The following is a 22560-nucleotide window of genomic DNA, read 5'->3' as shown; positions in this document are numbered from 1 at the left end:
AATGCCTAGCTGTCTATTAAAGCTATGTGTCTTCTATGGTATTTGGTGATAACTGAGAAGGCAATGGCAACCCACTCCAGTACTCTTGCCTGGAAAATCCCATGGGTGGAGGAGCCTGGTAGGCTGCAGTCCATGGGGTTGCTACCAGTCGGACAGGACTGAGCGACTTCACTTTCACCTTTCACTTTCATGCATTGGAGAAGGAAATGGCAACCCACTCCAGTGTTCTTGCCTGGAGAATCCCAGGGATGGGGGAGCCTGGTGGGCTGCCGTCTATGGGGTCGCACAGAGTCAGACACGACTGAAGCGACTTAGCAGCAGCAGAAGGTGATAGTAACTGGTATTTGTGACAAGTGTGTAAAGTTTTGCATGGGATATATCATTTAAATGTAAACTCTCTCAGGAACTATGTCAGGAAGTCCAGGGTAGGATTAAAGTGAAAACAGAGGAGAAGGAAAGCTGCAGAATCAGTTGATAAATATAGTATACTATCTAAAAGGGCATTACTTTTGCTGTTGAATGTCATCTATAGTCTACTCTCTCTAGGACATGCCATTTATTCACTTAACAATTACTTCTAACAGTCCTACAATGTCCTCCCACTGGGCTGGGCTTTGGGGTTAGAGTGACTGAGGCATAGCCCTTGAGGGGATCATATTCTACTAGAGGAGGTATGTACTTATAAATAGCTAAAGGCAGAAAGTGCTAATTCATGTCACTCAAGTCATTCCTGGCCTCACTGTTGGTTCATTCCTACTGCTTAGAGTATATAGTGCTCAGGATCATGAGATTAAAGAAGTTTCCATAAGTCTTTGCTTGAACTGTAATAATTAGAGGACAAAAAAAAAATAAATTTGAAAACTTGAATGTGAGTTGTTCAAAAACAAAGTGGAATGACTTCCCTGAACATGGAAGAAATACGTACTCAGAATCTCAGAGGAAGGGGAGTTCATAGTGTCTGGAATAAATAACAGGTGCTGGGAATGAAAATGGAAGAGGGGGATGGGAATTCAATAGCAAAACAACAATAATAATAATTTATAATAATAATAAATGATAACAGTCAAAATGCTTTTGAGTTTTTAAGCTTGGGCCTGAGAGAATAACAGTAATACTGAAGCAAAAGAGAGGGGAGCTAGTTCTTTTGGGGGAAATGTGCTTAAGGAAATTTGAAATCGGAGCTAAGCTGACCTTTCAGTGGAAAGGGAAACTGCGTTGTTAATCATGTGGAATTGGAATTCTGGAGAGCCATCAGAACTGGCCAGAGAAATAGAGACAGCAAGCAAGCACCTCTTTCAGTAAGATGAAGCAGTTCTGTTCTTCCTCATGCCTCACTCATAGAGGCTTGCTGAAGAAAAAGAATCTCCAGGTATCTAGGGATGGAGAGGGGAAAGAAGACTAGACTGACTGCTTCCACAACTTTATTTTGTCTTAGGGTTTCTCTCTTGATTACTATAGTCACTACCTTGCTCAGTGATGACACTTCTTTGTAGGAGCCTTCCTGGGAAAAAACAGAAACATCATCTCTAGCCAGGAGACTGACCACTAGGTTTACTTTCCAGGAATGGTAGAGGGGAGTTTTTGTGTCTTCTGTTTCCATTGGAAAGAGCACTTAATTTGAAAGTTTTCCTAAAAAATACAGTACATAGTAGATTTCCATTTAAAGATAGACAGATATCATAAAGTCTTGCACACTCACCTTCCAGTCTAGCAAAAAAAAAAAATTTAGAAATTAAAAAAAATCAAGTGCTCTACCTGGTTCTGTTTCTCCCTTTGCTACCTCAGCAGTCACTGCTTTTCGGTCTTTGTAGATTTTCTTTCTGTTGTATGCTTTTATTCTTTTGTCTACCTTTATTTTTATATTTTACTATTTCTACTGCCATTGAACATATCCATAAATATTATATAAGCTTGTTTTAAAGTTGAAAGATTTTATATAAACCCTAGAGTATACAGTGTTCAACTGCAACTTGCTCTGTTCTTTTAACCTCGTACTTTTGAGGATAATCCGTATTGATTTTTGTACTACAACTTATTAGTTTTCATAGCAGCATGGTATTTTGCTGTCATAAGTAGAATTATAAATAATCTTATACATGCCAGTTGTATACAAATGTAAGATTTATTTTAGTGAATATTTCATAGATTTGCTGAACCATAGTCATGCATATCTTCAAATTTATGAGATACTGATGAATTGCCTTCTAAAATATTTATCCCATATTTTGTTCATACACAGTGAAGGAGAATTCCTGTTTCTCCCTAATCTCAAGACATTTATTTATCTTAAATGCTCTAAATAAATAATCTCTCCAGATGTAACTGAAAACCAGATACTTTTGGCATCTTGGAGACTCAGATATGTTTGTAGCATTGTAATCTCTAAAATATAGTGCAAAATTTGATCTTAAATCAACTCCCTTGTTTCTCAACCTATGGTGTGAGAGAGCAACTGAATTTTCTATTTAGTAGACATTGTTATTGCTCAGTCACTAAATCGTGCCCCACTCTCTGTTATTCAATGCACAGTGGGCTTCCCTGGCCTTCACTATCTCCCACAATTTGCTCAAATTCATGTCCATTGAATCAGTGATGCTATCTAACCATCTTTTCCTCTGCCACCCGCTTCTCCTTGTGCCTTCAATCTTTACCAGCATCAGGGTCTTTTCCAGTGAGTCAGTTCTTTGAAACAGGTTGGCAAAGTATTGAAGTTTCAGCTTCAGCATCAGTCCTTCCAATGAATATTCAGGGTTGAGTTCCTTTAGGATTGACTGGTTTGATCTCCTTGCTGTCCAAGGGACTCTCAAGAGTCTTCTCCAGCACCACAATTTGAAAGCATCAATTCTTTGGTGCTCAGCCTTTTTTATGGTCCAACTCTCACATCTGTATATGACTATTGGACCTTTGTTGGTCAAGTGATATATCTGCTTTTTAACACTCTGTCTAGGTTTGTCATAACTTTCCTTCCAAGGAGTAAGTCTTAATTTCATGGCTGCAGTCATTGTTCACAGTGATTTTCGAGCCCAAGAAAATTAAATCTGCCACTGTTTCCACTTTTCCCCCAACTATTTGCAATGAAGATGGGACCAGATGCCATCATCTTCATTTTTTGAATGTTGAGTTTTAAGCCAGCCTTTTCACTTTTGTATTAATAATAATAATGATACCATGTACCAAATACTGTCTTAAGTCCTTTAAGTGAAATATATGACTTAATTAATTTGAGGGTTAAGATAATGATGTTCTGCCATTTTAGAGATAAAGAAACTGATTCACAGAAATACCATGTCAATAGTAAGAGGTGGTGAAATTTGTATCTACTCAGACTATTCCAGCTAAGACAAGTGATAAAAGGTATATGGGAGCAGACTGGAAAAAGAGACATCAAAGTAGCATAGTCCTAAACTTCCAAAAGTTTAAAATCTAGCCACTATTTAATAAGATAAAAAGAGCATAATGAAGTGATGAGAAGTGTCAAATAAGTCTATATTTTTATGGAGAGAATTTAATTTTGCCTAGGAAACCTGGAAATGATTCTCATAAATGATCAAACTTTACTGAGCCTTGGAAATTAGAGAAAGGAAGTTAAAGAGGCAAAAACAAAGGGAGTAGCTACTTATAAAATATAAGGAAATAGAAAGTACAAAATATATTTGGTAAAGTTAATTTATCCAGCCATTGACTCAACAAATAATTTCTGAACATCTGTTGTGTGTGAGGCACTGACCTAAACTGTGGGACATAGCAGTGAACAAAAAAGACCCCGTCTCTCTCCATAGGTAAGTGTGGTTGGTGATGTAGTATTTGGGGAATTGGGGGCAAAAGATGAAGGAAATAAGATTGGAAAGATAGATTGCTTATAATTATGAAGCATTTTCAAATATCAGCCTAAGAATTGTGCACTTTATTCTGAAGGCAGTGAGGAATCAGTGTGAGTCACTGTGGGGTGAGTGACATTATTCAATTATTTATTCAGTAAACATGAATTCAGCGGGCTTCCCAGGTGGCTCTAGTGGTAAAGCCCCGCCTGCCAATGCAGGAGACATAAGGGACAGGGTTCAATCCCTGGGTCAGGAAGATCCCCTGGAGGAGGGCATGGCAACCACTCCAGTATTTTTGCCTGAAGAATCCCATGGACAGAGGAGCCTGGCAGGTGACATAGCATCATGTATGTCTGTAGCATCATACAGAGTTGGACATGACTGAAGCGACTGAGCACACAAACATTAATTCAACCTGAGCTTTACTTAGTCCTGGAGATGCGAAGATTGAGGGAGTCATAAGCATGTGTATACAGTTGATAATGCTATGTAAGAAATAAGATGGGAGTTGCAAAGCATAGGAAAGCCTAACAGAGGCTGGAATGTGTGGTGAGAAGAGGGGGACCATGGTAGGAGATCCTAGAAAGTAGCCAGTTTTGACCTAATGAAAATTTATCAGAGTAAAACTTTCGGTGTGTTTCCCTTCCAATTTTTCAATGTTCAAAAGAAAATAAATTTTATTAACTGACATATCATTTCATATATCAAACTTTTTAATTTTCTGAAACTTTCTCCTCAATACCTATACAGAAATATAATTCTCAATCCTCAAACTAGAGTGCTAGGAGAAGCCTCTTTATCCTTTGCTACTTGAAAAATAGCAAGTCTCAAGCAAAGTAAACAATCTCTGCTTACTAAACCATTCTCTTTTTGGATGGTTTTAATAAACTGAAAATTCAATAAAAACATTACTTGTTTTTGAATATCAATAATGGAACATTGTTTTCTAGTTATAAAGGTTAATTCCTCAGTATTTACATGTAAATTGCAAACATACAGTATGGATGTATTTTTATGTTCTGCCTGTAATCCAGCCTATTTTTCTGTATTATCATGTGCAAAAAAAAAAAAAGTATGTTATAGCTCACCTATTTATGGAAAAATATAGACTCATTTATTCAGTCCATGGTGTTTCATTCAAGTTTCTAAATCTTATTTATAAATGACTTGGTCAGTTATTTGGAAAGGGCATTTCACTTGGGTATAGACACAACTGTGTCAGAATGTCAGGGCTGAAAAAAGATGTTGGAGACTTTGTGCCAAATAGAAAAACTTAAAAAAATTAAGCAATGAATAGAGGCCTTACTGTGTATGTAAATATATTTACAAAGATATTAAAGAAAAAATGTAAAGTAATTCTTGCCACAATAAGAAAATGCAAATAATATGTTAGCATATAGAACGTGAAATAAGCTGAAACTCTAGGTTTCAGATTTCTCGTCTGCGAATTCTCTCCTCATAAGTACGACATGGCAGCTTTCAGTTTTTTCCAACTCTTTCCAGTAAGAAATATTGTAAACATATGGAATGTCTAGTGCCTTTCCTTTTTTTACTTAATATATCTCAGTGATTGACCCATATCATTGCATATGAGAAAACCACATTATTTTTTTACCACAATGGCTATGGATATGCCAAAGATTTTTATTGGTCTCATATTGTTGATTTTTATGTAATTTCTAGATTTTGGCTACAATTAACAGAGCAAGAGTGGTCAAGGAGGTTAAATTGGAAAATTTGGCTAAGATTCTAAGATAACTGTTTTCTGACTAAAATCCCAAGTTGGGAATATTTTCACAAGTATTGACTCCTCACCCACTTCCAGGTTATAAGGAAAAATAAAGGGAGAATAAAACACTGAGAGGATTTTATAAGAATGATTTTTGAAGAGCTAACCCAGTGTGGAGAGGTAGAAGTGAGGGATGGTCTTTTTTATCTCGAACTTAGAGGAAGTGGCTTTGCTATATACTCCTGGAAAGCTTAATGTGTTTTCCTCTAGGAAAGCAGAGCTGAGGGGGACATCACTAACAGAAGAATTAGATGCATTGCTCAGTTCACAGGTGATACAGTCATAAGCTTCTGAGGATTCCCCAAAGCTCACTCTTGTACATGTGCACACACTCACCCCCATACAGTGTCAGTAATAAACACTGCAGAGCCAAAGCCAACTTTCAATCACACTAATAGAGTAAAAATGTTCTGTTTATTTCTCCTTTTTCTTCCTTATTCTCCAGTTTTGGAGGCTTCAGTAACAGGAGCTTGCAAGTTGGGTGACAGAGGAATTGAGGTAGAAAAAGAGAAGGTGTGCACAGCATTCCTTTTCCAGAAGCCTGTAGACTTGTAGGGCACGAGAGCAGGGAGATCGGTCTTACACCAAAATGTTGGTATGCTGATGGAAATATTGGATGGGGCATTCTAATTCATGAATCAAAACTGTATTTTGCAACTTTAAATAACCACAGAATTTTCTTTAAATCTCAGAGTAACCAAAAGATACATGGGGCCAACTGGGGAATTTTCATCAGTGGTATTGGGAAAAACTTCCCCCAGTGAATACATTTTTAAAAGGCAAGTGGTGGGCAAAAATACAATTGCATTCTGATTCATCTCACAAATTGTTTCAAATGGTTACATGTGTATCTTTGCCTATATGTAAGGGAAACTCTCATTCTTAAACAAAGACAATATATCTATGAATTTCCAGAACAGAGTAATTACCTTGCAGTGAGAATAACTGAAATTAAAACTACTGTAGACAGAGTATAGAGAGTATTTCTAGAAGACTCTTGAGAGTCCCTTGGGCTGCAAGGAGATACAACCAGTCCATCCTAAAGGAGATCAGTCCTGGGTGTTCATTGGAAGGACTGATGTTGAAGCTGAAACTCCAGTACTTTGATCACCTCATGAGAAGAGTTGACTCATTGGAAAAGACTCTGATGCTGGGAGGGATTGGGGGCAGGAGGAGAAGGGGACGACAGAGGATGAGATGGCTGGATGGCATCACTGACCCGATGGACATGCGTTTGGGTGAACTCGGGGAGTTGGTGATGGACAGGGAGGCCTGGTGTGCTGTGGTTTGTGGGGTCACGGAGAGTCGGACACGACTGAGCGACTGAAATGAACTGAACTGAATTCACCATGGTAATGTCTTTTAAAATTTAAATTAATTAAACTAATTAAAATTTAGGTTAATTAAAATTAGTAAAAATGAAAAATTCAGTTTCTCATTTGCATTAGCCTTATTTCAAATGTTCAGTAGCTACAAGTAACTATTGATTATGTGATTTGACAAAGCAGATATAGAATATTCCCCAAATCACAGAATTTTTGTTCCCTATCACAGACATTAAACCGTTTAATTCTCACGAAACATAGGGGGAAAATTATAGTTATTGTTCCCACTTAATAAATATGAAAATCTAGAATCAAAGAGGTTTAGAATCTTGAATTTCTTTTGATTCCAGGTGCCCTGATCTTTCCTCTAAACCACACTGGTTGACCCTCAAGGCAAGAAGATAAAAAAAAAAATCAGTTTCACTCTACTTTCAGAATGCTATGGGGGATGTCCTAAAATCTAGAAATCCCTAAGGGAAGGAAGATATGCTCATCTCAGTGTTACTGGATTGGTGGGGAACAAGTCTTATTTCTAGTTTCTCAGTCAGTTAAGTTCAGTTCAGTCGCTCAATTGTGCCAGACTCTTTGCAAACCCATGGACTGCAGCACATCAGGCTTCCCCTGTCCATCACCAGCTCCTGGAGTTTACTCAAACTTGTGTCCATTGAGTCAGTGATGTCATCCAACCACCTCATCCTCTGTTATCCCTTTCTCCTCCTGCCTCAATCTTTCCCAGCATCAGGATCTTTTCCAATGAGTCAGTTCTTCGCATCAGGTGGCCAAAGTATTGGAGTTTCAGCTTTAGCATCAGTCCTTCCAATGAATATTCAGGACTGATTTCCTTTAGGATGGACTGGTTGGATCTCCTTGCAGTCCAAGGGACTCTCAAGAGTCTTCTCCAACACCACAGTTCAAAAGCATCAATTCTTCTGTGCTCAGTTTTCTTCACAGTCCAACTCTCACATCCATACATGACTACTGGAAAAACCATAGCCTTGACTAGATGGACCATTGTTGGTACAGTAATGTCTCTGCTTTTTAAATATGCTGTCTAGGTTGGTCATAGCTTTCCTTCCAAGGAGCAAGTGTCCTTTAATTTCATGACTTCGGTCACCATCTGCAGTGATTTTGGAGGCCCATAAAATAAAGTCGCTTACTGTTTCCATTGTTTTCCCCATCTCTTTGCCATGAAGTGAAGGGGCCAGATGCCATGATCTTTGTTTTCTAAATGTTGAGTTTTAAGCCAACTTTTTCACTCTCCTCTTTCACTTTCATCAAGAGGCTTTTTAGTTCTTTACTTTTTCCCATAAGGGTGGTATCATCTGCATATCTGAGGTTATTGATATTTCTCCCGGCAATCTTGATTCCAGCTTGTGCTTCCTCCAGTTCAGCATTTCTCATGATGTACTCTGCATATAAGTTAAATAAGCAGGGTAACAATATACAGCCTTGACATACGCCCTTCTTGATTTAGAATCAGTCTGTTCTATGTTCAGTTGTAACTGTTGCTTCCTGACCTGCAAACAGATTTCTCAGGAGCCACGTCAGGCAGTCTGGTATCCTGATTACTTTAAGAATTTTCCAGTTTATTGTGATCCACACAGTCAAAGGCTTTGGCATAGTCAATAAAGCAGAAGTAGATGTTTTTATGGACCTCTCTTGCTTTTTCAATGATCCAACAGATGTTGGGAATTTGATCTCTGGTTCCTCTGCCTTTTCTAAATCCAGATTGAACATCTTGAAGTTCACAGTTCATGTACTGTTGTAGACTGGCTTGGAGAATTTTGAGCATTACTTTGCTAGTGTGTGAGATGAGTACAATTGTGTGGTAGTTTTAGGATTCTTTGGCATTGCCTTTCTTAGGGATTGGAATGAAAACTGGCCTTTTCCAGTCCTGTGGCCACTGCTGAGTTTTCCAAATTCGCTGGCATTTCTAGTTTCTAATACAGCCTGTTTTACAATCTATAAAATTTATTCCTATAGATGTAGATTCAACTAAAAGAGTGTTTTAATGAATGGGGGACATTTTAGTAGCAATGTTGTTGGGTTAGCCATTCAGTCGTGTTCTACTCCTTGTGACCCCATGGACTGTAGTCCACCAGGCTCTTCTGTCCATGGGATTCTCCAGGCAAGAATACTGGAGTGGGCTGCCATTTCCTTCTCCATTAGCAGCAATAGTGAAATACTAAATAACCACACTTAACTAAAATTTCGCCTTCACTTTTGTATGGTTCTCTGAGAAACTACTCAGTGACTTGGTTATGCATAGATTGTTTTAAGACCAGGTTTACTTTCCATTGTTTTTACAAAATAAATATACAAAATTCATAATAAAACTGTTGCTTCACACTAAACATCTAATGGTGTGAACATGTAATTGTTTTATTGGAGAAAATATGAACCCAGATGGCTCAGCCTTGAGTCCATTTCATAAACACTTCATGATACAATGGGGCTCACTCTTGTATCTCCTGATCCCAGCTATTCCTTTCATCCCTCTCTGTTGTTACTGCTACAGACTGTGTACCCCTTCCTCTGGGTCTCACCTGTTGTGTCCAGCTCTTTGCAGTCCCATGGACTATACAGTCCATGGAATTTTTCAGGCCAGAATACTGGAGTGGGTAGTCTTTCCCTTCTCCAGGGAATCTTCCCAACCCAGGGATTGAACCCAGGTCTCCTGTATTGCAGGCAGATTCTTTACCAGCTGAGTCACAAGGGAAGCCCTACCAGCACCAGTTAAGGTCATCTTTATATTTGACTCTTAAATTCAGATGATATAGTGTCACTTCTTTCCTTTAAAATATATGCCTTTAAATAAAGAAACATAAAAACAGAAATTTATCCTGCCAAATAATACCCAGTTATTTGAAGACTTTAAAAAAGAAAGATGTACAACTATCTGGGTTGGTTTAGGGTGACACTTTCCTGGGTACTGAGTAATATGAAAAACACTCAGCATGGCTATGGCACAGACGCTGACTTATCAGAACGGATGCTGGTCAGCATATAGTACCCGGTGTTCTCACTGAGTATCCACTCTGCCTAGAAGCATGGATAGTCATGAAAATATTGCCTGGCTTTTATAAGCTTCTAATATTAGATAACACTCATGTTTCCAGTCTTGGGTGGCATGGGATATCTTGGGAGCCTAACTATGAGGATATTTCTCTTGATTCAAGCAAAGAGTAAATGAGGTTCTGACGGTTGAGAGCATTGCTTGGCTCCCCTTTTATCTAATTACATTGCTTGATCTCTCATGCCTTGAGTTGAGTTTGGCTGTTTACTGAAGTTGAAATTCCCTGTTCTTAAACTATGCTCTCTTGCTTGTTGAGGTTTTACAGCAATTTACTTTCTCTCTTAGGATTTGTTGTTATGATCAGTAAGTTGGTTGAGAATGTTGATACCAGAAGTCGCTCAGAGACCTGTTTTCTTTCGTGGGTGTCATGATTTTCTTCCATTTTTATTCTTATCATTTTGAAATATAACTTAGTAATGGTTGTTTCTGAGACATTTTTATGTTTAATTGTAGCTCTCTGTTTCTAGTAATCTTTTAATGAGCATGTGTATGTGTGAGTATGCATATAGAATGATATAGCCACTTGTTTTTCTTTATTCTCTATCTTGCTAATAATTGTAGAATAATATGGGTTTCCAAGGTGGTGCAAGTGGTAAAGAATCTCCCTGCCAATGCAGGAGGTGCAAGAGATGCAGGTTTGATTGCTGGTGAAGGAAGGTCCTCTGGAGTAGGAAGTGGCAACCCACTCCAGTATTATGGCCTGGAAAATTCCATGAAGCGATGAGCCTGGTGGGCTACAGTTCCTGGGATCCCAAAGAATCAGACATGACTGAGCACACATGCGTATGGTTTGCTCGGGCTTCCCTAGTGGCGTCCCCAGTGGTAAAGAATTCACATGTGATGCTGGAGATATGGTTTCAATCCCTGAGTCAGCAAGATCCCCTAAAGAAGAAAATGGCAACCCACTCCAGTTTTCTTGCCTGGGAAATTCCATGGACAGAGGAACTTGGCAGGAGTTGCAAAGGAGTTGGACATGACTTAGGGACTAAACCACACCAGCAATAGTTAAATCACAGTTGCTTTAAAACTGTTCAGAAGACCTTTTTCTTTTATGAAAATACGTTTAATTCACAAATTTCGTATTGATTAATTTTATAGAACATTAATTTTATTCATTTTAAAGTCTAAGCATTTCAATATAAACAAAATTATTTTGAAATAAAATCTATTTTTTATTAAAACCAGGTGATAAGAATTGCAAGTGGATTCCTATCCCCTCATTCTAATTCTTATTTTAGAGCATGGTTCTATGTGGTTATTTCTTCATGTTTATGCAATGATCTTCACGTTGCTGGAGGGTGTTGTGGGGAGGATAGTGCTAGAGCACAGGTCAAGAGGGTGCCAGAGTGTCCATTGTGCTGGGCAAGGCAGGCCAAGCCCTTTACCTGTAACTTCAGTGGTATGTCCTGGGTTGAGCTGCTGCCACATTCTCTGCCATATACTCTCAAGTCCCTTATATGTGTAAATCCCCTTTGCCCTGTAGCTTTGCCTGGGATGGTGCTTTTTTTTTTTTTTTCCTAATGTGCCTAAGCAGGAGAAAGTCAAATCTACCAACTCTTTATCTGTGGACCACATTTCCACCTTTGTAACTAACGCTTTTCTCTTCTAATTCCAGCTTCTTTGTGCGTGTATTGTATAAATCACATAATCTGTCTGTGTCTCAATTTCTTATCTGCAAAAGGAGCTCGTACTCTGGCTACTTTTTCTGCTAAGATAGTCCTGAGGATTAATGAACTGACTTTCAAAAGCACAAGTGTCTGAGATGATAGGCCCTCCATAAATTCAAATTACAATTATTACTATCCTCCCTTTTACTGCCAGGAGAACAGTAACTCAAATGGGATCTAGTTATTTATAAAGGGCTTTGCATTTTAAAAAGTATTTTGTAATCTTTAATAACTTAGAACAGCCTCTCCCTGCACAGTCTCAGCATCATGCTTCTATTGAAAAAAGGATTCATATAAATCTTTTTCATGAACTCGTTCATTGTTTTGCTGATTCAGATTATTATTTTTAAATCCTATTTTGTCTTATCCTTGAAGGATTTGTTCTATGTCAAGGCTTCTTGGGGGGTATGGGATTTATTCTTCTAATTGAATTATTTGGATAATATAAATATAATTTTACTTATAAATTGGTAACCTTTATAAAAATATTGCTTCATTAGAATGGAAATGAAGAGATTAAAATTGAGGCTGAGATCTGTATTGAGAACTCCAGAATGGAGGCTTGGACCAGGGTCAGACTTCAGGAGCTTATCAAATCATGATTGAATTATCAAAGGGTGGAGCCTGGACAGAATGTTCACTTGTCCAAATAAGCCTTCAATGTTTACCTTGGGCAGTTGATTTCCTTTCATCCCCTCCACCCACTAGGAGACCAGCATCCATTAAATTGATTCCTTGGCTATACAGCTTTCTTCATTGTTTACACTCTGAAACTGTCTGGATACACTTGGCTCTTTATCCCTCTCGATCTCCCATGTTGCCTTTGGATCCAATGCTTGATTCTGGTTCAGAAAAGTCCCTGGGGCTTTACCCAAGCACTGGTTTAATTAGTGCCAGGTTTTTTCCATCACTCATGAACGGGGATCAGGCATTGCTTTGATCTAATATCTTTTTGGCAACAGTTTGCTTCTCTTCCCACCACTTTTCTTCATGCCCCAGGTATCCTGTGTTCTCCAGGACATCCAGAGGTATGTAGTCTTCATGAGGTTTCTTTGCTAATACCCAGACTTCAGAACTTCCTCTTCTTTCTTTCTCTACCTGGATGAGTCAGTCTAGTAACTGGAAGGCAGTCTGCCTCATGACTTTGGTGTTTCAGGGTTTCATCACTAGAGAGTGCTATTTTCTTCTTATGATCCTTGAAATCGTTTATGTTGAAATGGTTTTTATTAAATATTTCTATAAATGAAATCACATATATATTCTAGTGGACAAAAGAAGCCTATATATTTTAAGGATGAAAACAAAGAATAAATGGTAGCTTTGGAAGCATTTCTCCTAGAAACCAAAATGTTAAGTCTACTATTAGCTGATCAAAATTTGTTTTAAACTTTTCTGTTTCATCTGAAATTGAGTGTGAAGAATAATGATTTAAACTTCATTTTTCAAATATGGCTTTTTAAAACTTTACAAGATAAAGTTTGTCTGAAATCTTTGTACATCATACAATTACATTCTACTTTCTTAATTTTTGTCTGGAGGCATTTGTGAAATAAACCATGCTCTCAAGTTTTTTCAGTCCTCAGTTTATTGATAGTGGGAACACAAGGACATGTACAGATTTACTGGCAGACAAAAGAATTTGATATATATTATGTGAAAAATCAGAGTCAGCTCAACATTTTGAAATGTCCAAGAAAGAAAAATAAGTTGTCATTAAGATTCCACAGAATCTTTATCTTAGCTCTGTTTATTTAATACACAAAAAAATGCAGAGCCACATGATTTTTACTCAAGAAGGTCAAAAAATTTGCATCTGTTAGTTTCACTTAGGAAATAGGCAAGGCGCAGAACCAATTGAAAGCAAACCTGAAAAGAAGAGATTGCCTGTCTTCCCCCGGAAAGGCCTAGGAGGAGCAAAAAAGAAAATAACGATTGCTGTCTTGTTAAGAAAACCTTAGACTCTCTTTAATTTTTAACAAAATTAAAAAGTATTCAATCCTTTTCAAATACCACAATTTTAATGCAAAGCTCATATTGGGTTTAAACTTTCTGTTGTGATAAACATAAACATCTGGCATTCACAGAACCTGAGAACTGATGTGGACCTTATCACCACCTCTGTAAGTGTTTTTAAATAAACAACAACAGTTTCCATATTTATAAGAAACGACACCTGAATTTGATTGGTACTTTTAAGATAGATATCATGGGAACTAGAAGTTCTGTGGAGTGATTTCAGAGCTCCCACTGCAGTGAAAGTGGTGGCTAGCAAGGTGAGGGTTGTGGGCTATTATCCCCTTACCTGTCAACCACATGAGTTTTTCTTTTATTACTTTCCAAAACTTATTCCTTTAAGTTTTGCACAATATTCCATTTTCAGGAATTGTTCCTCTATGCATGAGAGAATTATGTTTGAAAACATTCAGTTATTGCTAAGGTACTTTCATTTCTAAAGACATGTTTTCTATATATGTATACCAACATACATTGTTATATATTTATACACTACCTTTCCCCAATGTGACTTAAAGTACCAAATCACAAAATATACATACATAATAAAATTGAAAACCATGAACAATGAAAGTTAAGCTTCATAAAATAATGGCAAGGTATAGTAGGTTGGGTGAAGAATTATATTAAACAAAAATATCAGGGCTATGAGAATCTATTTTAATGTACAAAATCTCAGTCTAATCTTCCCTAGCTAAGGTAAAACCCAAAGCATGAGGCAATACTAATCTGTTTTTTTTTTAAAAAAACTTTATTTTTAATTGGAAGATAATTGTTTTATAATGTTGTGTTGGTTTCTGCCATATATCAACATAAATCAGCCATAGGTATACATATGTCCCCTCCCTCCCACTTCCACCCCATCTCACCCCTCTAGGTGTCACAGAGCACCAGGCTGAGCTTTCTGTGTTACACAGAACTTCCCATTAGCTATCTGTTTTACATATGGTAATGTATATATTTCACTGCAGCTCTCTCGATTCATCCCACCCTCTCTTTCCCCCACTGGGTCCATAAGTCTGTTCTTTATGTCTAAATCTCTATTTCTGCCCTGCAAATAGGTTGATCAGTACCACTTTTCTAGATTCCGTATATATGCATTAATATACAATATTTGTTTTTCTCTTTCTGATTTCACTCTGTATAACAGGCCCTAGATTCATGAGGTAGATGAAACTAGTCTTTTAATAAGAGAAAAGATTAAAATTCAGAGGAAGAAATTTTTTCTATCCCCCACATTGGAGAATAATTTGTCATACATGACTTTATATGAAACATAATGGGCAAGTTTCCTAATTACAGTTTTACAGAAATATAGGGAAATTACATGTATGGTCGTATCTTATCTTTACCAGGAGTAAAAACCAAGGAAGTAGTGCTAAGCTGTCACTCTGTAAAGACCATTTTGATAACAGGCTAGAATAATATGCTTTACTTTTAAAGCTGCCCACTTATTGGAATTGATTTAGGGGTAAGACTAGAATTGGGGTGCTGTGAATGGTTCATATACCCTCTTCTAAGATTGGCATGGCTTTTAATAGAATCTATGTGATGGACAATTTTAATTTCACATTGTGAGAACATGTCTAAAAGGCAGATTTCTTTTGTTGTTTGTGAATACAGCAAAATGATGTTTTGTGTGGAAATAAAATTCCTGACATGGTCTTGTTTTCTTAAGTTTTCTGTTGGACCTCAGCCAGCAGAACCCAGAGGTTGAGCTGGCTTTCATCCAGCACCTGAGTGACTTAGGTGTGAGCTTTTAAGGGTACAGTAAAAGGAATGAGGCCTACTAACAGGCTCTTTATTCCTCTGCGATGGGACCAGATTAAAATGCTTCCCCTTGTGTTTATCTCTGCTGCTGCTGCTGCTAAGTCGCTTCAGTCGTGTCCAACTCTGTGTGACCCCATAGACAGCAGCCCACCAGGCTCCCCCGTCCCTGGGATTCTCCAGGCAAGAACGCTGCAGTGGGTTGCCATTTCCTTCTCCAATGCATGAAAATGAAAAGTGAAAGTGAAGTTGCTCAGTCGTGTCCGACTCTTGGCGACCCCATGGACTGCAGCCCACCAGGCTCCTCCATCCATGGGATTTTCCAGGCAAGAGTACTGGAGTGGATCTCTAAGGAAAACTAAAAAGAAAGAACATAGAAGGGGGCATCACTTGATTGTACTATTTTCTAAGTTTGGAGAAGAGAAAAAAAGTTGGGTTCCTTGCCTCTGCCACCATTGTCAGAACCTGGCTTCCTTTTCAGTTCTATCACTAAAAATTTTATCATCTAAAATTCTATGATCTAAGGTTATGATATAAAAGAAAAATAAAACCCCTCAGAGCACCATGACTTCCTAATTTCCCTGGTTTTAAAATGGATTCCATGTCATTTGTGAACAGTCAGATGATGGTGACAGGAGATGAGATCTTGATGGTCACATCATGAAGATCCTCTCATTTTACAGATGGAGACATGAGACTCTCAGCAAGCAATGAGTCACTGCAGGTCACATAACCAGCTGGTCACAAACCCAGAACTAGCCTCCAGGTCTCACTCTTTCTATTCTACCACTCCACAGTGTCCAAAGAAATGATTATGTTACAATAGTCAATGTTTTATTTAAATATATCTACTTGAAACTGTGTGTGTGAGTATGTATTTGTTTGTGCAGACACATCCCTATTGTGTAAAGATGGTAGATACAGGGATGGAGAACAGTGTTGGCCTTTTGATTTCTGGCGCCTGATGGTTTTACTTTGCTGTTCATGAGACAAAAAGGGAATAGAAAGAAGTCAAACTTCCCCAAGAGTCTGAGTTTACCTTCTTAATGACACGTTTATTTTTCCACGTCACATTTTGCAAAGAAGTGAGAAGTGGGCCTCCGCAACCTGGCCTGCTTTCCCTAGTTTTTGACATTACAGTAACTTCCTTAGTTTAGCTGCATCTTTTACAAGATAGCTCATAAAACCTCAGAAGCTGGTTTCTTAGAGCACTTGCATCAGTGACTGTAATGGGATGCGACTTAGAAGAGAAATGGCAATAAAAAAAATTGAAGACAAAGTTGCACCTTATAGCCATCACCTTGATGTAACTGTTTTTTTCACTTCTCCAAATTTCTTCTCAGTTTTTATCTGTAATATATACATTTTTATACTTTCAATCATAGTTTATATAAACTTTCAAGATTAGCCTTTTCACTTAGATATACTATGTCTCATGTTAGAGGTTCTGCAACTATTTTGCTAAAAGAGGACATTATGCTCTAAGTTCATAGCTTATAATATATTTAATTATTCATCTATTGAAGAACATTTGGGTCATTTTCAGTTTATTTTTTTATTACATATAATGCTATGATAGAGAATTTTATAATCATAGCTATCCCTCTTACTTTTAAATTACTTTCTTAGGGAAAATAAAAATTATTTAGAAGGATTAAAATAATTATTTTAATTCCCCAAGGTGGGCTTCCTAGGTGGTGCTAGTGGTAAAGAATCCTCCTGCCAATGCAGGAGACACAAGAGATGCGGGTTCAAATCCCTGGGTTGGGATGATCCCCTGGAGGAGGGCATGGCAACCCACTCCAGTATTCTTGCCTGGAGGATTCCATGGACAGAGAAGCCTGGTGGACTACAGTCCACAAGGTTGCAAAGAGTAGGATGTGACTGAAGCAACTCACCATGCACACACAGGTACATTCCCCAAGGACAGACTTTTGTGAGGCATGAAATTTATATAACTTGGGGGAAAGGGGATCTTTGAGAAAAAGAGTATAAAACTACAAATATAAATTGTTAGGATTCCTCTCAGTGCCATGAAGGCTCATCACAGTGAGGAGCCATAAGCTCAACTTGTAACAGCCTCAAATTGTCAAAGTGGGAAATGCTCAAATACTGTAATAATTGCAATTTCATCAGTAAGATATGAAATACTTCATCTCTGAAACCTCATGAGTACTGTGACTTAATTACTTTAGTACTATAATAACCTGGCTACATTTAACATGGATAATTTGCTTTAGTGTACTTGTTTTACTTACTAGAAAGATCTTGTTTCATTGCCTCTTGCTACATAGCAAACTAGCCCAAACCTTGGCCTTCATAATATGGATTATGGCTCTAAGGTTGCAGGTGGACTGGTCTAGAGGGCTCATGATGGCTTCATATTCTCACCTGGTATTTTGCAAATGTGACCAGAAGATGGGACTCAACTGGGCTTGTTGACCAGAGTACCTGTATGTAGGCTATCCAGCACGATGGCCTCGGAGCAGTCAGACTTATGACGTGGCAGCTGACTTCACTCAGAGCAAGTTTTCAAAGAGAATTGGACAGAGCCTCCAAGACTTCTATGACGGAGATTTGGAAATCTCAAAACATTGCTTTTTCCACACTCTAAGTCAAGCAAATCTCTAAGGCCCATTTGGATTCAAGTGGAATTTCAGTGAGACGATTATACAGTTGAACTGGAAATCATTTTTAATCTACCACAGGGTAACACATTTTTATTGCTTGTGTACTTCTTATATAAATTACCTGTTAAATAACATCTTATATTGTCAACATAATTATGAAGGTTTAAATAGAATGTTAAATGACTTTATGATAGTAAGGAAAGAGAAATTTTGTAACCTGCATAAATCTATTAAATGTGCCTTTAATAGAGTTGAAAAGTCAGAATTACTTCAATAGCCAACTTAAATAAGGTCACTAGTTTATGGTTATATGTTACATATTGTATATATTATATCCTTGTCTTCCATTTCTTTCTTTCATATTTATTTATTTTATTCTTTAGTAAGATGATAAAGATGGCAACTTCAGGTATAGTCATGTCAAATAAATGGGGCTTCCTAAGTGGCTCGGTGCTAAAGAATCCACCTGCTAAGCAGGAGACATGGGTTCGATCTCTGGGTCAGGAAGATCCTTTAGAGAAAGAAATGGAAACCCACTCCAGTATTCTTGCCCGGGAAGTTCTATGGACAGCGAGCCTGGCAGACTAAAGTCCATGGGGTTACAAAGAGACAGATACAGTTTGCAAGTACACAGCAGCAGCAGCATGTTAAATAAATGCTATAGGAAAATTAGCATAGAAGAAAGGACATGTGAGCCCTTTGCCTGTTTGCCTCCATTTCTGTCCTTCTCTGGTCCTCTGTGTATTGTAGGTTTGTGATACCCCACAGATTGCCTTTCGGTTTTTATTGCCAGCAAGATTCTAGTTAGGTCTTGCCAATGGGAGGTCCTGCCAAGAGACTGAGAAATGAAGGAGAGGGAAAGTGACTCACTTCCTGATTTCAGCTTCTGGGCCTCCATCTGCAGCAGCAAAAAGTTATGAACTCTAAGCATCCTCTGACCATTTCAATAACACGGTACAGAATTCTTCCCTAATTCACACACCTGCCTTTTGGTGTACTCCTTGGCTATACCAGCACCAGAACCTGCAGTAGAGATCTTCAGTAACCTTGGCTCCAGTTGAGTACTACCTCCTCAGCAGTTGAGCACCAGTTATACAAGGCCCAGTTATATTTCCAGCCACCCAGCTCTCTCCAGCACCTTATTCGTGGTCCAAGTATTGACACGGGACCCCTACTTGGTGTTTCCAGGGTCTCTTGAAGGACCACAAAAATGCACTAGCAAGTGGGCAACTGGATTCTACAATCTCATCCTCCCTTTTGTTTCCTTGGTCTGGGAATAATAGCTCCTTCCTTCAGGTGTCAATATCTAGGTTAGTTCACATTCTGAATTTTTACTCTTTCAGATTTCTATGCTTGGAAGATCTCATATGATTTATTATTATTTTTTTACTGGACCCTGAGTGATACAGTAGGAGCTGTATTACTGCTAGTCATTGGCAGATGTGGATAAAGTATCTACTAAGGGAGAATATTCAGATCAGAGCAGCTGGAGCAAGAGAAAGGTGAGCAAGCCATCCATAAAATATTGGTGCTTTGTTACCTGAGTTTTTAATGCCACCCTTGTTTATGGGCTTTGTGTCACAGTACCAGTTGTGTTTTGCTGGAAAATACTGTCTTTTCACAAAACAGAAAGCAAACATTATTGGGGGTAGTACTCATTTTTCTTGTCATTGTCAGATTGAATTTTGTAACAGCATAAGTCACAGGAATAGGTGCAGTGATTATTCTGTCATTGACAGTTCGTAGGAAGCCTCTCAAAAATGAAAGGGTGGGTTATTATAGGGGAAAAAAAAAAGCTTGCATTGAAAACCTTTCAGTTTTTATTGGTTTGACAAAAACTAACAGATTTTGGCTTTGTTGCTGTTTTGAAGCCATGAACTGTTCCAGATTTTTCATGTTTAGAATTATCTGTGCAGGCTGTGGGAATGGAAAAAGGCACTGCCAATTCCTTTTTGAAAAAAAGAGGGATGTTTATTTATTATGCTTTGACTCTTAAATTCATTTGTCAGTTCTGAAAATTTTGTATTGAGAAGAAAATTGTGTATTGAGAAAAAATTTTTCTTTAATATCAAGATGCAGTAACAATTTATTAGTTAATGTATGGCCTTAATTATTATACAAATATTAAATAATAAAGTAGTAGAATCAAAATGTTTCAAATAAAGAAAGCCAAGCAGAAAACTGCTCACAATTAAGCATTTAATTTAGCATGAATATAAGTATCTTTTATATTCAGAAGACAAAAATGATACTGTATACTGGACAAACATATAAAATAGTCCTGATTTATTTATTAACATCTTCAGTTCAGTTCAGTTGCTCAGTCATGTCCGACTCTTTGCAGTGCCATGAATCACAGCATGCCAGGCCTCCCTATCCATCACCAACTCCCAGAGTTCACTCAAACTCAGGTCCATCGAGCCAGTGATGCCATCCAGCCATCTCATCCTCTGTTGTCCCCTTCTCCTCCAGTCCCTCCCAGCATCAGAGTCTTTTCCAGTGAGTCAACTCTTCGCATGAGGTGGCCAAAGTACTGGAGTTTCAGCTTTAGCATCATTCCTTCCAAAGAAATCCCAGGGCTGATCTCCTTCAGAATGGACTGGTTGGATCTCCTTGTAGTCCAAGGGACTCTCAAGAGTCTTCTCCAACACCACAGTTCAAAAGCATCGATTCTTTGGCGCTCAGCTTTCTTCACAGTCCAACTCTCACTTCCGTACATGACTACTGGAATAACCATAGCCTTGACTAGATGGACCTTTGTTGGCAAAGTAATGTCTCTGCTTTTCAATATACCTTAAGCCTGGTATTATGGTTGTTATACAGTGGAAGTGACAAATAGATTCAAAGGATTAGATCTGATAGAGTGCCTGAAGAACTATGGATGGAGATTCATGATATTGTACAGGAGGCAGTGATCAAGACAATTCCCAAGAAAAAGACATGCAGAAAGCAAAATGGTTGTCTGACGAGGCCTTACAAATAGCTGTGGAAAGAAGGGAAGCTAAAGGCAAAGGAGAAAATGAAAGATGCACCCATTTGAATGCCAAGTTCCAAAGAATAGCAAGGAGAGATAAGAAAGCCTTCTTCAGTGATCAGAGCAAAGAGATAGAGGAAAACAATAGAATGGGAAAGACTAGAGATCTCTTCAAGAAAATTAGAGATACCAAGGGAACATTTCTTGCAAAGATGAGCACAATAAATGACAGAAATGGTAAGGACCTAACAGAAGCAGAAGATATTAAGATGAAGTGGCAAGAATACACAGAAGAACTATACAAAAAAAGATCTTCATGACCCAGATAACTACAATGGTGTGATCACTCACTTTGAGCCAGACATCCTGGAATGTGAAATCAAGTGGGCCTTAGGAAGCATCACTACAAACAAAGTTAGTGGAGGTGATGGAATTCCAGTTGAGCTATTTCAAATCCTAAAAGATGATGCTGTTAAAGTGCTGCACTCACTATGCCAGCAAATCTGGAATACTCAGCAGTGGCCACAGTACTGGAAAAGATCAGTTTTCATTCCAATCCCTAAGAAAGGCAATGCCAAAGAATGCTCTAACTACTGCACAATTGTACTCATCTCTAGCAAACTGTACGCTAGCAAACTAATGCTCAAAATTCTCTAACCAGGCTTCAACAGTATGTGAACCATGAACTTCCAGTTGTTCAAACTGGATTTGTAAAAGGCAGAGGAACCAGAGATCAAATTGCCAACTTCTGCTGGATCATCAAAAAAGCAAGAGGATTCCATAAAAACATCTACTTTTGCTTTATTGACTATGCCAAAGCCTTTGACTGTGTGGATCACACAAACTGGAAAATTCTTAAAGAGATGGGAATACCAAACCATCTAACCTGCCTCCTGAGAAATCTGTATGCAGGTAAAGAAGCAACAGTTAGAACTGGACATGGAACAACAGACTGGTTCTAAATCAGGAAAGGAGTACATCAAGGCTATATATTGTCACTCTGCTTATTTAACTTCTGTGCAAAGTACATCATGAGAAACACTGGGCTGGAGGAAGCACAAGCTGGAATCAAGAATGCCAGGAGAAATATCAATAACCTCGGACATGCAGATGACACCACTGTTATGGCAGAAAGTGAAGAAGAACTAAAGAGCCTCTTGATGAAAGTTGGCTTAAAACTCAACATTTAGAAAATGAAGATCATGGCATCCAGTCCCTTCACTATATGGCAAAGAGATGGGGAAACAATGGAAACAGTGAGCAACTTTATTTTTGGGGGCTCCAAAATCAGGGCAGTTGGGCTCTAAAATCACTGCAGATGCAGATGATCATCACTGCAGATGGTGACCAAAGTTATGAAATTAAAGGACGCTTGCTCCTTGGAAGAAAAGCTATGACCAACCTAGATAGCATATTAAAAAGCAGAGACATTACTTTACCAACAAATGTCCATCTAGTCAAAGCTATGGTTTTTCCAGTAGTTATGTATGGATGTGAG

At 38.2% G+C, this 22560-nt stretch overlaps 1 protein-coding gene across 9 annotated transcripts in view; it reads left to right on the top strand.

The window, feature by feature from the left end:
- MACC1 (MET transcriptional regulator MACC1) overlaps positions 1-22560 on the top strand; it is a 90127-nt gene that overhangs the window by 1952 nt on the left and 65615 nt on the right. For 2 of the 9 annotated variants that reach the window (XM_055589945.1, XM_055589944.1), the window contains exon 2: positions 19432-19590. The exons of 6 other annotated variants lie outside the window; for them this stretch is intronic. In XM_055589945.1, coding sequence (XP_055445920.1) covers positions 19529-19590 — 62 coding nt within the window. In that variant the 5' untranslated portion in view covers positions 19432-19528. Of the gene's footprint in view, positions 1-19431; positions 19591-22560 lie in introns of those variants that run through there. One more of the 9 variants, XM_055589951.1, reaches the window with a different exon arrangement.

Source organism: Bubalus kerabau, chromosome 8, assembly GCF_029407905.1.
Source record: "Bubalus kerabau isolate K-KA32 ecotype Philippines breed swamp buffalo chromosome 8, PCC_UOA_SB_1v2, whole genome shotgun sequence".
Lineage (NCBI taxonomy): Eukaryota > Metazoa > Chordata > Mammalia > Artiodactyla > Bovidae > Bubalus > Bubalus kerabau.
Note: the sequence above shows the minus strand (reverse complement) of the source record. Positions and strands in the feature narration are given on the sequence as shown.